This window comes from Lissotriton vulgaris, chromosome 2_1 (assembly GCF_964263255.1).
Source record: "Lissotriton vulgaris chromosome 2_1, aLisVul1.2, whole genome shotgun sequence".
Lineage (NCBI taxonomy): Eukaryota > Metazoa > Chordata > Amphibia > Caudata > Salamandridae > Lissotriton > Lissotriton vulgaris.
The window spans coordinates 239,494,043-239,510,968 of record NC_141687.1 but is presented as its reverse complement, the minus strand read 5'-3'; the positions used below and the strand labels follow the sequence as shown (position 1 = coordinate 239,510,968).

Sequence of the window (16,926 nt, the reverse complement as noted above, 5' to 3'; positions counted from 1 at the left end):
ATAACTTTATTGGTTAGAGGTAGTCTGTAGGCCAATACACACATGTACGTGACAACTCCCTTGAAAATAAGGTTGCCAAATGGATGGGTCTACCATTCAGGAAAAGGTAAGTTTGACATAACTGACATACTAAAATGAATTTTGTTGGCTAGTTGATAAAATAAGGTTGTCCTTTTTTGTTAAGAAAGAATTACATGAATTAAACACAAACACAACCAATGTGAGGAAAAGGGAATATTAGACTAGCACAAAATGGCATGACACGTTTCTGAAGTTTGCTCAAAATAAACAGGCACTGTCACATATCAAACCTTGTAGAATCCACCTCAAAGCTGACATGCTGCCAGTCTGGGCCAGTGATGACAGTCCTGAGCAAAGGTTCCAATAGCTTCTGCAAATAGGTGGCACCATAAACCTAAACAGGATAAAACAGTTTTTGTAAATAAAGGGACTCAAAATTTCACAAGCTAAAGCTGAGAAATTGGACATTCCTAAAAAAGTGGCATCCCAAATTTGAAGAAGTCAATCCCCTATCCAAAAGAAACCCTAAAGACCAGACCAAAAGAATAGGCAGACATTCAGAATTAGGAGAGGAACAGAAGGTGAGATGGAACAAACGCATCAGTTCCGTATAACAAGCCTAACCGCCAATCTGGCCTTCTGAGAAGGTATAATTTTATGTGCAGACAGCCAGGTAATCTGTAAGCATGGTTCTACCCAAACACAAGATGATGATGGAAGGAGCACTGAAACATTTTCAGACACTTACCCCCAGCCACAGATCTGGGTTGAATCCACCATCATTCTTTAGCTCACTTTGCCACCTCAGTTAAGACCCAGCTATATGCGAATCAGTCTTGACCCTGTGACTCATGGGAAAAGCCCAGCCTGAACTGCCAAGCCAGGTCTTCCCTGAACCGGAAACAAGCATCCTGGGACCGGTTTCTGGGTAACGCCCTTCATCAGCCAGGCTAGCTTGAATCCAGTGGCAAAGTGAGCAAGGGACCCACGCCTGAGCATACCGTGACAACTTAGGGCGAACAAAGCAAACACAAGGAGATTTAGGCCCAGATCTTTGTACTGGGGTGAATGTATGACATTGTTCTGCATTCTGTCCATCAATTGTTGTTTTTGCATTTTTCACCCCAAGTGGGACGGGTATGCTCAGACGTGGGTCCCATGCTCTCCATGCCACTGGAGTCAAGCTTTCCTGGCTGATGATGACTGAAAGCCCGAAACCGGTCCTAGTATGCTTGTTTCCAGTCCAGGGAGGACCTGACCTGGCAGTTCGGGCTGGACTGTTCCCATTGGACGCAGGGTTGAGACTGATTTGCATATGGCTGGGTCCAAACGCACAAGTTACTACTTGTGTAACAATATATCTGTAAGACACACTAGTTAGTGATAGATTCCTTACCTTAGAATATCCCCAGGCGTCAGACTAGATCCGGAAACTTTGGCATAGCAGTACCCCTGCGCGTCGGTAGGCGTCGTCCGCGGCTCCATGTCCGTCGTTGGCGTCGTTAGCGCCGCAATGACGTCGCTGGAGTACTTAGACACTGCCCTCGCGCGCTGACGTCCGTTCTTATACACAGCTTTTCCGCGCCAGATACGCAGAGCCATGATAAAAAGCAACACTGGTGCCATGAAACTAGGGCCCTGAAAGGGGGTGGCCTTAACCCTAGATAACGGTTCGCTGAACGGGGAGGATGGGTGGGTCGGTAAGGAATCTATCACTGACTAATGTCTCTTACAGATATATCGTTACACAAGTAGTAACTTGTGCATCTGAAAGAGACACGTTAGTGATAGATTCCTTACATTAGAATAGATACCCCAGAAATACCAACCCTGGTGATGGGTCTGCGAACCAATAATCACACCAGAAAGTACTGGAGGACGGAACGGCCAAGGAAGCTACCCCTCCGGACTTGGCTGTCAAGGCAGTAGTGTCTTGCGAACGTGTGCAGCGAGGCCCACGTAGCTGCCTGACAAATGTCCTGCAAGGGGACTCTTCGGCCCAGGGCAGTAGTAGTCGCTGTGGCCCAAGTGGAGTTGGCCCTCAGCCCAACAGGAGGTTCCTTCTTAGCCAAAGAGTAACACGCTTGGATGCACAACACGATCCAGCGAGAGATGGTCTGCTTATGCACCGCCGGTCCTTTCTTAGCACCCAAGTAACCAACAAAGAGTTGGTCATCCACCCGGAACTGGTGTGTGCAATCCAGATAAGAGAGAGCACGTTTTGGGTCCAGACGGTGGAGCCTCTCTTCCTCTTTCGAGGGATGCGGAGGCAGAAAGAAGGTGGGCAGGGTGATGGACTGCCGGATGTGGAAGGCTGTGACTACCTTGGACAGGACAGAGGGTTTTGTACGAAACACAACCTTGTCCGGATGGACAGAAAGGAATGGAGGTGTAGAGGAAAGAGCCTGGAGCTCACTCACTCTCCTGGCAGAGGTGATGCCAACCAGGTAAGCAGTCTTAAGTGTAAGAAGACGTAGAGGACACTTATGAAGCGGCTCAAAGGGAGCGCACATCAAGTAAGTTAGAACCAGGTTCAAGTCCCACTGGGGCATCACAAAAGGAACAAGAGGGAACATATGAATGATGCCGTTTAAGAATCTGTTTTCAATGGGGGACTTGAACAAAGAAGGCTAATCAGGTATCCTTAAGAAGGCTGAAAGGGCAGAAAGGTAGCCCTTGATAGTGCCCAGAGCAGAGCCCTGCTGGGCAAGAGAAAGAAGGAAGAGGACAACCTCAGAAAGAGGGGCATTGAGAGGATCCACAGCCTTTGCTGTGCACCATGCCACAAATCTGTTCCACCTGCAGGCGTATACCGACGTTTTGGAGGGACGCCTGGCTGCCAGAATCACATTACAGACTTCAGGAGGCAAGTCAAATGGCCTCAACTGTCGCCGCTCAATCTCCAAGCATGGAGGTGGAGACTGGACAGGTTCGGGTGGAGGACCGTCCCCTGCTGCTGCGACAGAAGGTCCTCCTGAAGAGGCAGACGAACCGGGGGATCGACTGACATACTGAGTAGCTCTGGATACCAGTACCTTCATGCCCAGTCTGGAGCCACAAGGATGACTTGGGCCCGGTCGCGTTTGATCTTCTTCAGCACTCTGGGCAGAAGTGGTTTAGGCGGAAAGGCGTACAACAGACCGCAACTCCACTCGCGACGAATAGCGTCTCCGAGCGAGTGCCGCCTTGGAAATTCAGAACTGATGACATTGCGCGTTCTCTTCGGTGGCGAATAGATCTAACCAAGGTTCTCCCCACTGCATTAAGAGACCTTGCGCCACGTCTAAGTTCAGACGCCATTCGTGATCCATCATGCACCGGCGGCTGAGTGCGTCCGCCCTGGTGTTCAGAGAACCTGCCAGGTGTTCCAGCCACTGCCAGAGGCGCACAGCTTCCTGGCAGAGCGTCCACGACCCCACCCCGCCCTGTTTGTTGCAGTACCACAAGGCGGTGGTGTTGTCCGTGAACACCTGCACTACACTCCCCCGGACAGAGGGGAGGAATGCCTTCAGTGCTAGACGAATCACCCGCAGCTCCAAAAGGTTGATATGGAGCCGGGACTCCGCCGGAGACCAGAGGCCTCTGATCTCCGCCACTCCCATGTGGCCTCCCCAGCCCTGAAGGGACGCGTCAGTCACAACTACGTGCTCCGGTTGGGGAAGGGAGAGGGATCTGCCGCCTGACCCAATCGCGGTCCGTGAGCCACCACTGCACTGTCTCACAGTGCCCTCCGAGATCAGGACATGGTCGGACAGGATGCCCTGATGCTGGGCCCACTGAAACTTCAGGTCCCACTGCAGAGCCCGCATCCGCCATCATGCGTGATGCACCAGAAAGATGCAGGAGGCCATCAGTCCCAGAAGCCGCAGCGTCAACCTGACCGAGACTCGGGAAAAAGGCTGAAAGATCTGAATCCGAGCCTGATTATCACGAACACGATGTTCGCGAGGATAAACCCGAAACTGCGCTGAGTCTAGAACCGCTCTGATGAAGAGGAGCTTCTGGGAGCGGCAAAGGTGTGACTTAGGCACATTGATGGAGAACCCCAGCTTGTGCAGGAGGTCTGCGGTCGTCTGGAGGTGGCTGATGAATGTCTGGGGCGGACCAGCCTTCAACAACCAGGCCTCAGTAGGGGAAGACTAAAACCCCCTAACCTGCGCAGATGAGCTGCGACCACCGCCATCACCTTTGAGAACACCCGTGGGGCGCTGGTAAGGCCGAAGGGAAGCACGGTAAACTGAAAGTGCTCGTGGCCTACCATGAACCGCAGGTAGCGCCGGCAGGACGGGAATGTGGAAATAAGCGTCCTGCAAGTCAAACGCTACCATCCAGTCTCCAGGGTCCAGGGCAGCTAAGACCTGAGCCAGTGTCAGCATTTTGAAAATCTCCTTCCGGAGGAAGCCGTTGATGTTCCGTAGATCGAAGATAGGGTGTAGGCCCCCTTTGCCCTTCTTGGGCACCAGAAAGTAGTGGGAGTAACAACCACACCCTACTTCTGGCCCAGTAACGCGCTCGATGGCCCCCTTGGCCAAGAGGGCCGTAACTTCCTCTTGCAGAAGTCGCAAGTGATCCCCCGACACGCAGTGGCATTGCGGTGGCATGGCTGGAGGGTTCGCCTCGAAGGAGAGGGAGTAGCCCCTTCGGACGATATGCAGCACCCACCTGTCCGATGTGACAGTGCGCCAGTGGAGGAGGTGATGGCGAACCCTGCCACCCACTAGCGCCACATGGGCCTGAAAGCTCGGACTAGGAAGGTTTTGAGGCGGATGCTGCAGGGGTAGGTGTGGACTGACCTCGCCGTTGTCCCCGACCGCCGCATCGGCTGTTTCCACGACCGCCACCACGTTGGAAATTAGTCTGCGGTGCGTGGCTGGCAGCACGTGTGGGGGCACCCCTTCCTTGGCCACGAAAGGCACCCGTTTGCTGGGGCGGGGCCGAGAGGCCCAAGGACTTGGCCGTAGCCTTGGAGTCCTTAAAGCGATCAAGCGCATGGTCTGCCTTGTTGCCAAAAAGGCGACGGCCATCAAACGGCATGTCCATGAGTGTATTCTGGACATCGGCCGAAAAGTTGGCGGACCTCAACCAGGCGTGGCGACGAATCACCACCGTCGTTGCCATCGCTCTGCCCAGTGAGTCGGTGGTATCCAGCCCACACCAGATGGAAAAACGTGCTGCATCTGGACCCTCCGCAAGGGCTTGGGTGAGTTTAGCCCTGACCTCCGCCGGGCATTCTGGCAGCACGTCCGCGACCGTGTCCCACAGAGAGTGGGTGTAGCGGCCCGAGAGGCATGCGGTGTTGGAAGACCGCAATCCCAAACTCAGGGAGGAGAATACCTTCTTGCCGTATTGCTCGTACCTCTTGGATTCCCGATCCGGCGGAGCCGTCGGGAATGCAGTCTGGGAAATAGAGGCCTGGATAACCAGGCACTCGGGGGTGGGATGGGTGGACAGGAAACAAGGGTCGCCCGGAGTCGGGCAGTAGCGTCTGGCCATGTTCCTATCCCCAGGCTGACCTGTAGCGTTCCTGGACCAAGAGCCCAAAAGAACGTCAGTCAAGGACATATTAAACGGCAGCAGAGGCTCAGCCGAGCTTGACTGCGGTTTAAGGACCTCAGTGAAGAGGTTAGTCTTCACGGCCCCGACGGGGAGCTCCAGGATCAAGGCGTTGGCCGCCTGTGTCAACCCTACACTGTAGGCAGCCCCCCTCCTCTGTAGCCACGGTTGGAGGGGAGACAAAACCAGTGTCTGGCGAAGTGTCCAGTCGACTGGCATCCCCAAGCTCACATGTCCAGTCCTGCTGAGACTGGCACTCCTGTGCCAGAGGGGCAACAGACCCCTCCCAATCTCCCTCGTCACTCATCACCTAAAATTCAGGTTCAAAGGATAGTGCTGGTTCGTGGAAATAAAAATCTCCATACGACATCGAGAGTGGCGCCCAGCGGCGCTGCTCCGGCGCCGGAACCGAATCGAGGGCAGGGGGTGACACTCTAGGGGCCAGCGTCGGTGAGGTTGTGAGGTCGACCGGCGGCGGCGGAGCCGAAGCACCCGACCCGCTAGGCCGACCCGCTAGGCCCCCCAGCCGGGACCGCAGGGCCCGAAGGCGCCACGGAGCCCGGCGGAGGAGGGAGGGACCTCATAGCCATGAGGTACCGCTCGACCTCCTCAGGCGTTGCATCGTACCCAGGGACCGAAAGGTACGGGTCAGGCTGCGGCGCCCGCAACTCCGTCGGAGCCGCGAGGGTGGTGTCACCCGAACCCCCGCCGCGTCGCGCGAGCGTCGGGGTGGGTCGGAAGAGCGATGACGCCTTTCCGACCTCTCATGCCTCTTACCTGAGGATCTTGATCCCGAAGACCGATGCCGACTCTCGGAGCTACGAGGGCTCTGACCCCGCGACTGGTCCCTCGACCTCCTGTGGGACCGGGACCTTGAACGGCGCGGGGCCGACTGCCGGATCTCAAGTCGCTTGCAGGGCAGCTCCCGCCTAGCCTTAGACGTCAGGGCCCGGAGTAGGAGCAGGTTCAGTCGTCGTGGTCGAGGCCTAAACACTGAAGACACCGGCGATGGGGGTCGGTAACCGACATCATTCGGTTACACTTGGAGCAGGGTTTGAACCCGGGCATCCCTACCGGCATCGTAGGAGTTGAACGACTTGAGAAAAGCTAGATCAAAAGATCAAAAAAAGTTTAGTCAAAAAGTGACTAAGGGGTAGAGCTTCTCCGGATCTGCGCTAGCTGGCGCGGAAAAAAGAAGAACCGACGTCAGCAAGCAAGGGCGGCGTCTAAGTACTCCAGCGACGTCATTCCGGCGCTAACGACACCGACGCAGAGCCGCGGACGACGCCTACCGACGCGCAGGGGTATTGCTACGCAAAAGTTTCCGGATCCAGTCTGACCCCTGGGGATATTCGAAGGTAAGGAATCTATCACCAACGTGTCTCTTTCAGATTGGAATGGCATGGTGAGCAAAAAAACGATGGATTCAGGCCCAGATCCTTGTACTGGGGAGAATGTATGACATCGTTCTGGATTCCGTCCATCAATTGTTGTTTTAGCATTGTTCTACCCAGCATGTTCCTAGGGCCATTGGAAAGGGTGAGAGGTAGCGATAAAGGGTGGGAGGTGGAGGGGGAAGCTGGCCACATTCCTTTGCCAGGAAGAACTAGGACAATCCCCAGAGGGCTGAAAAATAACATTCATCCCACCCAAAGAAAGCAGCTAGAATTGGCCGTGGAATTAAGCCAACAAAATGCACACGTTTTGATCGTTTGAAACAAATTCAGGGTGAGATGGTAGAAAAATGCACTAGGCATGGGGGAAGCCAGTCCTGAAACTGGTACTGGTTTTGTGTGCACCTATAGAAAAGCCATGCTTTGTATTTTTTTGTTATTAAGGGTCTCTATGATCAATCCACACAAAACTTCCAAAAACATAAAATATTTTCACATCTTGAAATTTACATAAAGGTAGGTCAAGGGGAGATCAGAAAGTTTACTTTTCTATTTAACTTCCTTTAGGGAATTAGTTATAATCGACAAAACAAAATGTTAAGATGCTGATGCACTGCTGGTGTTAGGGACATCGAAATGCAAGCGCGGAGTAACCTTTAGCTATGCGCTCTGGCCAATGTTTATGTTGCGCAACACTGAGGGCCTGCGCCTACTGTCTGCAGGTAACTGGGGGTGTTCTACTCAGTGCAGGGTTCCATGCGATTATGCAGTAACAGTTGGGACTAGGAGTGGGGGAATGTCCATAGAGCCCGGTCATCGTCCATGGCCTAAAACCAGTCTCCACTAGGAGCAGGGGGCAGACACTGCAGAGAATACCCCAAGGCAACAACCGATGCACCAGTTGGCATTAAGGCACAGGAATGGGTGCATGGACAGGAGGGTGTAGACAGAATACAAGGCCTTGCCGAAGGGTACATTTTGTGCACACAGGCCATGGCAAAAGATTGTGCAAGGGTATAAATTACATTACAAAATAAATTAAACAAACGTAGGTGTAACAACGTTATTTCGGTCGAATACTGAGAAAAATAACTTTTCAATGAAAACTGTTTTACAATAACTGGTGAGTTTGGTTTTCAGCTTTGTCTCGTAACCACAATGTCCCTTCATATACACTTTTTTTCCTTTAGAAATGTTTCTGCTTTATTTAGTCTACAACTGGGGACGGATTCTAATACCGGACTAAAATGCTGTCATACATAATCATTTACGAAGATTATAAATTAATATTAATCTATGATAATGAAGGAGTGTATGTGTGCATTTTTATGTGTCAGTCTTATATAAAATGCATTCATCGTTGTTTATCAATCTTTAAATGTCTGAGTGGTTAATTTCATAATGCTTTGTAAATTCCTTTGCTGGAATCAGAATCTGAACGACCACATGGGGCAATGTCTTTGTGTACCATAGTTCCATGCCTGGGATTTCCTTTAACTAGTCACTATGATCTGACAAACATCAGTACATATGTGAGTACAAATCTCTACACTCAAACTGTCCACCATCCTTAAAGTCAGCCATCTAAATGAGAACTAAAAGTCCTGGTGGTGCTATGTAGGACTACTTCAACACACCTACAGGCATGGTTGTGCACCGAGAATTAATGTTGTACAGTTTTGAGCTCTTCTTTCTTTTTGCCAAGAAGTGAGAATATGATCTTAAATGGGACCCTGGTTAACTGAATCCTATAGCACAAAGAGTCAATTTGTAATAATTAACATACATCCATTTGACTTTGACAGGCAGTTATCTAAAATAAAAACCATTGATTAAACAAACCTTAAAACAAAAAGTCATAATTTTGCTGGCCAAGCTGTTCCCCCTAAAAAGCGTCTGCATAGAATCTGCAAGTTCCACTTCCTTCGAAAACATGTTCCAGAGAAGCTGGTACAGCAGATGCCGAGAATCAAAGAGGGTCACCAGGACACGAGCAAGCTCATCCTGGATAAAACAGAAAAAACAAGACATTCGATTTGTAATGAACCATTTATTTTTTAAAACACAAACTTGCAACAAAACTGCAATTAAAGCTTCCCTTTGATTTTTACAACTTGTGTTTGGTAGGCTGTGATGTGGGTATCGCCTCAATAAAGAATAACCTACATCAGTGATATAATGGATTGACTTTCCTTACAAATCTTACATGAAAGCTATAGTTAGCCTCTTTGCTAAAAGTCGAACTGGTCAGGAGGAAAAACTTGCTTAGTATTAATGGCACTTACATTGAAGGAAGTTAGGTAAACGGAAGAGCCTTGCATGTTTCCCTCTTCATTTAGATCTATTTGTTGTACGTTTATCAACACTACAGTGCTCCCTAAGAGCATTTATGGGTGGCTCAGGTATACATTCTAGCTGCAAGCAGGATATTCTGATGAAGGCTCTTCGCAAACCTTTCAAGGGAAAACTATCTCAACTCTGGTTTGGAGAAGAGAAGGCACTTGCGTGAGATGTGGGGCGCACAAGGCAAATACTCTAGTGCAATCAAAGCCAAATCTTTAAGGTAGAAGCACACAGGTGAAATGTGTGCAGGCCTACATACTGAAGTATAATTATGTTTTCACATGCAGCAGCAAAAGAAACAAACCAAAACATTAGAGGGACAGATGAATGGTACCTTGATAAATGTAAAATATGAGCAGACAATAATTAACAAAGATCAAATTGAAGGATCCTATTCTGGAGTTTTAAATAGTAAACCACTCTGCATTTTAAAGGTAGTTTCATGGAAAACACGAAGAGTAAGAAAAAATGAACTCCGTCAAGTAACTTACCCACTGTGAACAAGGCACCACATTGGCCAAAGCCATAGCAATGGGTAGTTCTCCTTGGTCTCCCATCATAGTGACTAGCTCTACCAATCTCTCAAATCGATCAGCTAGCACAGTTTCTGCCAGAGTGTCGAACTCTGTGCCCTGCTGTAGGATTTTTGTGAGGACTTCCATGAACGTAGCTCTTGTTTGGAGATCTTTGTGGTAACCTAAACCTAACAGCACAATGATATAAATATAAACTTTACTATAAAAAGAAAAGGTTGAAATCCCACTTTAACATTTTTATGCATACAAGCTAGTTAGTTGTTTGACAAAAGTTACAAAAAAAGAAGAAATGACAAGTGTTCCTACTTAAACTATCACCTATAAAACCCAAATCGAATTTATATTATAATTATATTGCAATAATTGGAAGACAGTATGTTTCTGAACGCAGGAGGGCAAGACACGTGTTCCCAATATGATTAGTTCATTAAAAACTAGTTAATATAATTTTTTCATATGAATCAATGTGGTCATGCTACAGCGGATAATATTTCGCCTCAGCCTATATATGAGGATTAAAGCCCAGTGGATAACTGTTGTCCTAAAGTAAAAACAAGTAAGAGAATAACAAAGAGCACCTTTCATTTTGGCTTACCTATTGAGTGCATAAGACCACTGTCCACATTAGCATTGAGCAAATTTGACATAGCAAGAACAGTACAATGCCGCAATGAAGCCAGTCTTCGAGACATGCCTCTTTTCCTTCCTCCTGATTGCGTGCCATCATCTTCAACTTCACTGCAGTCATTCAAAAGGTTCATAAACAGAGTGAAGTATCTGAAAAGCAAAACAAACATCAGATGACATAAGAACTCTGAAACCAAAAATGCTCACACCTTGACCAGCCTGGATCAATACATTAATCAATTCGTTGCCATGCTTATTTGACAGGGAAGATTAATTAAGCCTAGATAGACTGTGTATGCATCTACAGTGCACCGTAATCCTCAACAAAGGAAATATCAAAACAGACAGTTCACGTTCAAAAAAACTGTATTGTTTCATTAGACAACTTCACATCTTACTTAAGTATTAACAGAAAACATGTTTAGGAACCATTTCATTTGAAACTAACTCATCAACCGTGCCTAACAAAAAATTAATATGTCCTCATGTAATGCAACTGGTGCGATGTAAGGTGCTCTGATACCCGATTCGGGTCAAGTTTGTGCTATATGAAACTCTGTAAAAAAAAAAAAGAAAAAAAAAATAGCTAGTAGCATTTCAAATATGTTGAAGAATGATAAACTGTGTACCATGCAAGTGTTAAACAAGGTGTTAGAACGGCGTGGAAGTAATCTCATGTTGAAGTATTATGGAAAATATTAAGAAGGTGCTTTTAATAGAAACATCTTCACATTTCTTGCATATTCTCGCTAAATCCACTAACCCCCACTTCCAGATAAACTAATCAATGGAAACTCAAGATGCAACACATCTTGTAACTAAGAGCTAATAAGCTGTGCTTTGGCTATAAAATGACATAGGCAGTCGGGCTCAACAAGAAATTACCAGTATTAACTGGCTTTAATAAGAAACTTAAAGTCACTCCTGAAGAAAACAGAAGGTTGCTTAATGAGCTAATGATTCTCTGGGACGGGGTTGAGAACCCCAAGATGGAATAGAAGGGATCAGTGAGGCTCCTCAGATCAAGCCATTGTTGGCTCACTGCAAGCAATTATTATCTAAATACTCAAAATATTTCGTCCAATTAAATTCATGCTTGATATTTTGCTGGGAAGATTGAATCATTCAGAAATATACCATTATAGTTGACATATTTGTCTATGAGATTCTGCTAGGCAGATAAGGTTAGTACCTTATTCTTCTGATAGATATTACCTGCAGAATAGATACCATAGCAGTACCTAAACTAGCTCAGAACAGAAAGACCTGCAGGACCAGAGAGCAAAATGCCTATCTCAAAGGACCCGACCATCGAGCCAGCAGTGCTTCTTGAACATATACACTTAAGACTATGTAGCCGCCTGGACAATATCCAGAATAAGCCCTTTGTGTGCCAGCGCTGTGGTAGCAGCCTTGGCTATGGTGGAATAACCCATTACGTCTTCTGGAGCCAGCTTCCATGCAAATGCGTAGCAAATCTTGATGAAGACCACAATCCATTAAGAGATGGTGCACTTCTGTACTGCTTTACCTTTCCATGCACCTGCAAATTCTACAAAGAGGTGATCATCCACTTGATGTTCTTTGTTGCAATCAATAAAAAAACGTAGTGCTCTCTTGGAGTCCAGACAATAAAATCTCTCTCCTCTTTTGAGGGATGAGGCAGAGCAAAGAACGTCAGCAGTGGGATAGCGTATCCAACATGAAATGGTGCTATCACTTTTTGTAAAACAGAGGTTCGGGGCCTTAGGGTAAGAAAGTGTTATAGGAGGATTAGACAGAAAGTGCCTGAAGCTTGCCCACATGCCAAGCTGACATTATATCAATCAGGATGTCCGTTTAGAGGGGCGGGAGACATACTGTGCATCAGCTCAAATGCAATACACATTAAAAAAATGACACCCAAATGTATATCCCAGTGTGGCATCACGCATGGCTTTGGCAGATATAAATGTTGCAAACCTTTCCAAATTTTCAGCACAACGGTTGATGAAGGCTGAACAGGCAACTTCAAAAAAGCTGTCAAATACTCTTTACTAGTGCCCAAAGGAAGTCTTTGCTGGGCCGCAGACAAAACAAAGAACAAAACGTTAAACAACTTGGCCTGCAGAAGGTCAATCCGACGGGTGCAGCACCAAACCATAAATTTGTACCAACGACTCGGCATATACAGATTTTGTAGAGGGACGCCTCATGGCTAAGATGAACAACCACCTCAGGAGGAAGGTCAAATGAGGTCAACTGTTGCCGCTCAATCTTCAAGCATGCGTCCTGCTGCTGCAAGAGAACATCCAACCCAAAGCGGTAGCTTGACCGGAGGAGTTCCAGGTACCACAATCTCCAGCCCAATCCTGAGACACTAAAATGACTTGGCCACAGCTGTACCTGATCTTTAGAACTTGGGGGAGGAGAGGGAGTAGCGGGATGCATACCCGAGTTCAGAACTCTATTCTAGGTGTAATTAATCTCTAGGAAACCGTCTCCTTGAAAACTCCCAACGCGTAATAGTGCTGACATTGTGTGTTCTCTTCAGTGGCAAAAAGATCAAGCTATAGTTATCCTAAATTATAAAAATGTCCTGCACCACCTCCAGCACGTTAACTGCCATTTACAGTCAACTAGGCGTTGGTGGGGGAGTTTGTCCGCCCAAACGTTTATAGATCCTGTCAGGTGGTACACCACCGGAGAAATTCCCTAGCGTTCTAGTCTCTTCCAGAGAAATAGAGCATCCTGGCACAGAACTCAAGACCCAATCCTTCCTACTTGTTGCAGAATCACATGCTGGTGGTGTTGTCCAAGAGTACATTCACCAGCCTTCTTCTTGTGAAAGGCAAGTAGGACTTCCACACCAGGTGAATCACCCTCAATTCCAACAAACTGATGTAGAGTTAAGCATCTGCCATAGACCAGAGCCTCCGATCTCCACTTCTCCTGGATGGCCTCCACAACCAAGAAATGGTGCTGCTATGGAAATTGTCAAACCTGAGTGGAGTAAGGAGAGGGGTCTGTCAAAAAAACAGTTAATGTCCGCAGCAGCCACTGCAGGTCTTTTACAGTTTCCTCTCAAAACCTGGATGCAATCTAACAGATGCCACATGTGCTGTGCCAACTGGTACCTTAAATCTACTTATGTCATTCATCATGTTTGACCAGCAGGATGCAAGAGGACAGCAATACCAGTAGCCTCAAAATCATTCCTACGGAGATCCAAACCTGAGTCTGACACATCAGAATCAAAGCCCAAATGTCGCATACTCTCTACTCTTTACGAAAAACAAGAAACCCTACCCTATCCAGGATGGCTTAGATCACAGGTACTCATAGTGCGGCCCGGCAAGCCTTCATTGGCGGCCAGCGGACCTTGCCTCGCATTTTGAATTTCCAGACCTACGAGTAAACAGAGAAGATGGCCGTAGCATACGCAGTGAATACGTATTCACCACGTATGCTCCTGCGGCCATCCTCTGTGTTTACTGCTGGCCTCTGATTGTGTGCCAGTCTGTGACGTCACGCACGGCACCGGAAGGTAGAACAGGCCCTTTAAGAGTCAGCTGTAAGTGCAGCGTGCTTACAGCTGACTTTTAAAGGGCCTTTAGGGAAGCTTCCTGTGTCCTTGGTGCAGATGACCTTCTCTCCGCCCGCAGCCGCTTTTGTTGGGCCCCAGTCTCTTCTCTTCGGCCCGCAGCCTCTTCTCTTCGGCCCGCAGCCTCTTCTCGCCCCTTCAGGTCAGCTAAAGGGATGCATTAAATTAACCCCCACCCTAGAGGCACAAAAGCCAAACTTTGTGCTGTTTACACACGTGATGTGTGTCTTTTTTTATCTGATGAAAATATTGTGAACAAAAACCTACAGAGGTCCAATTAGCGCCAGGTTTAGAATCCTATTTAGGGCGTTAACTCCTGTTTGCACCTGAAATAAGAATTGCACGCACATGGGAATGACAACCTAAATAATTTTGGCACTAGTGTTTTCAATTATCTTTTTCTTGACACCCCATCATTTTCTTTACTTTTATAGGGCACTTTGAAGTCCAGGTTTCCGTGCTTCCCTTCTATGTAAGGAACATAGACTCTAGTAATTCACTGGCTTTCCTAGGGCACTATCATTCATTATTTCCAGTCTTTTCTAAATCACACGCTTTGTGACCACAAAATTAGGAGTGATTAATGCATTTAAGTTACCATGCATTCCGAAATGCTTATCTGACTTGCACAGTGCAAAGACAGTGTGTGTGAAAGAGACATCGGTCCTCTTCCGCTTTGCAATTTGGAATGGTATGTATCCACAGCTTGCAGCCTCAAGTGAGATCACAAACTAATGAACAGATACCACCACTCGTTTTGGAGTGATGTCTAATACACAAAGTAGAATCTATCCCTGAGAACGGTGGCGGGCAGGGGTCCAGCAGGCCACTGCAAGCACCCACTAATGCGGTCACTCATGAAACACACACATTCACGGAATACAAACACAGGAGTGGAGGTTTGCTTTCTCTCGTAGACCTCCATTAATCCATTTGCAGTAATTCACCGGGAAGTGAAAAATGTGTCCTGCCTAATAAAGATCTGTGAGTCAAGAGGCTTTGCAACCTTTTGCAAAGAGGCATTTTAGGATGCAATAGATTACAATGGTAGTTACAAGCATACAAGGGATACCCCAAAGTCTCTAGGGACCTCTGGTATGTTAGTTTAGTTACAAACAATGATCCCTAATGGAGTTCTTCAAGCAAACTCCATTGAAAGCCAAATGGTAATTTAATGTACAATTAAAATGCAAAAAAACAAAAAGCAAAAATGAAACACACAACAGATTGGGTACTAGTGACAAACATGCTTGGTGATCTTTGAAGTGTGATTTACATGTGTGATACAGGTGATAAAAGTGCTTATCAAATACACACCGGGACTGGGGAAATAGCTGAGACGGTCGCAACATTCGATGAAAACATATACACATCCATTTCCGGTAGGTCTAGGGGGGACTGCATAGAGATCCTGGTGATCTGCAACGGCCTGTAGCTCGTACCTCCCTCTATCCCTGCTCAACATGAAACTTAAAGCACTGGCTGAGATTCTGGAAAATCGACTGTCGGATGTTATAACATCACTGATCCTTAGCACTGATGGGGATGTGCTGAATATCCGGTTACTGAAAATTACTGTGCAATCCCTCTTAACATTGCTATTGACTGATAATAAAAAAAATATTATAAAAATTTGCTCCTTGTAGTTACATCTGCTTTGGAAATACAGCATTGTCTAGTAATGTTTTGAATCGTTAATGATTTTTTCCCCTCTAGCCCCGCAACCACTGACCCCGCCCCCACCAGGGAGCCTCCGGCCACAAACCACACTGTAGATTTGTGCCCCAAGAGAAAGTTTGAGTACCCATGGCTTAGATGAACAGAAGCTTCTTCAGAGGAGCTGGTGTGACTTTCGCACATAGATAGTGTATTGTGCTTTTATGATTTAAGCTTTTTTAAATTGAATAAAGCGTAACTTGACTTCACTTGATAATGAAGCCCAACAATGTTAGGAGGTATGCTGTCATCTGTAGGGGGTTGACTGTGATGCAAGCCCACCTTCAACAGTCATTCATCGAAGCAGAGAAAGACTAGCACCCCAGCCTCCGAAGGTGTGCTGCAACCACCACCATCACTTTTGTGAACATCCGAGAGGCATTGGTGATGTCGAAAGGCAGCACTGCAAACTGAAAATGCTCCTGGCCTACTGTGAACCACTAGTAGCCCCTGTGGGCCTGCATGACCGAGATATGGGCATAAGCATCGTGCAGGTCAATACTACCATCTAGTCTCCAGAGCAGACAGGACCTGGGCTAAAGTGAGCATACTGAATTTGTTCTTCCACAGGAAGCCGTTAATATGGCGAGGGCACAACCTTTTTGATGGCTCAGTTGGCAAAAGGGCCTGCACTTCCTGCTGTAATACGGACAAGTTTTCCTCCATCAGGCACACTGGTGTTTAGGGTAGGTGCGGGCGTAGAAATAAAGGAGAGGACTTAAACACAATAGACAATTCCTTGAAGGAAATGCTGGGATAGGTCCCCGATAAGGATGATTGTGTGACATGAAGAACACAATAGAGAGGTTTTGAAGCTGCAACAGCCCAGGCAACGGGCTGTGCTGCCGTTTGCCCCATATGCCCTAGGTGTTGCCTTTGTAAGCCGCGGACTCTGCCACAAAATGGATGGAAGACCTGTTGGGCTTGCAACAGGGGGTAGACGTTGGCAGTTTGAGACTCCTAACATTGCCTTGAAAGAGGAATAAAAGATTATGGAGCTATAAGGATGGGGCATAAAGGTTTAATGAACATGCTGTGGCCATGCTTTTTTTAAAATGTTGCAGGGCGGAGTCTGCATTCTAGCCAAAACGACGATAGCCATCAAATGACATGCTTATTAGGCATGTTTGCTGGATAAGCTCACACACCTCAT

General features: G+C 47.4%; 1 protein-coding gene across 6 annotated transcripts in view; it reads right to left on the bottom strand.

Annotated features, from left to right (window-relative positions):
- Nucleotides 1-16,926, bottom strand: part of NF1 (neurofibromin 1) — a 2,008,692-nt gene that overhangs the window by 932,668 nt on the left and 1,059,098 nt on the right. For all 6 annotated transcript variants that reach the window (XM_086954827.1, XM_086954826.1, XM_086954830.1 and 3 more), the window contains exons 25-28: nt 10,443-10,624; nt 9,803-10,014; nt 8,811-8,972; nt 312-415 (exon numbers count right to left, since the gene is read on the bottom strand). In XM_086954827.1, coding sequence (XP_086810953.1) covers nt 312-415; nt 8,811-8,972; nt 9,803-10,014; nt 10,443-10,624 — 660 coding nt within the window. The remainder of the gene's footprint in view (nt 1-311; nt 416-8,810; nt 8,973-9,802; nt 10,015-10,442; nt 10,625-16,926) is intronic.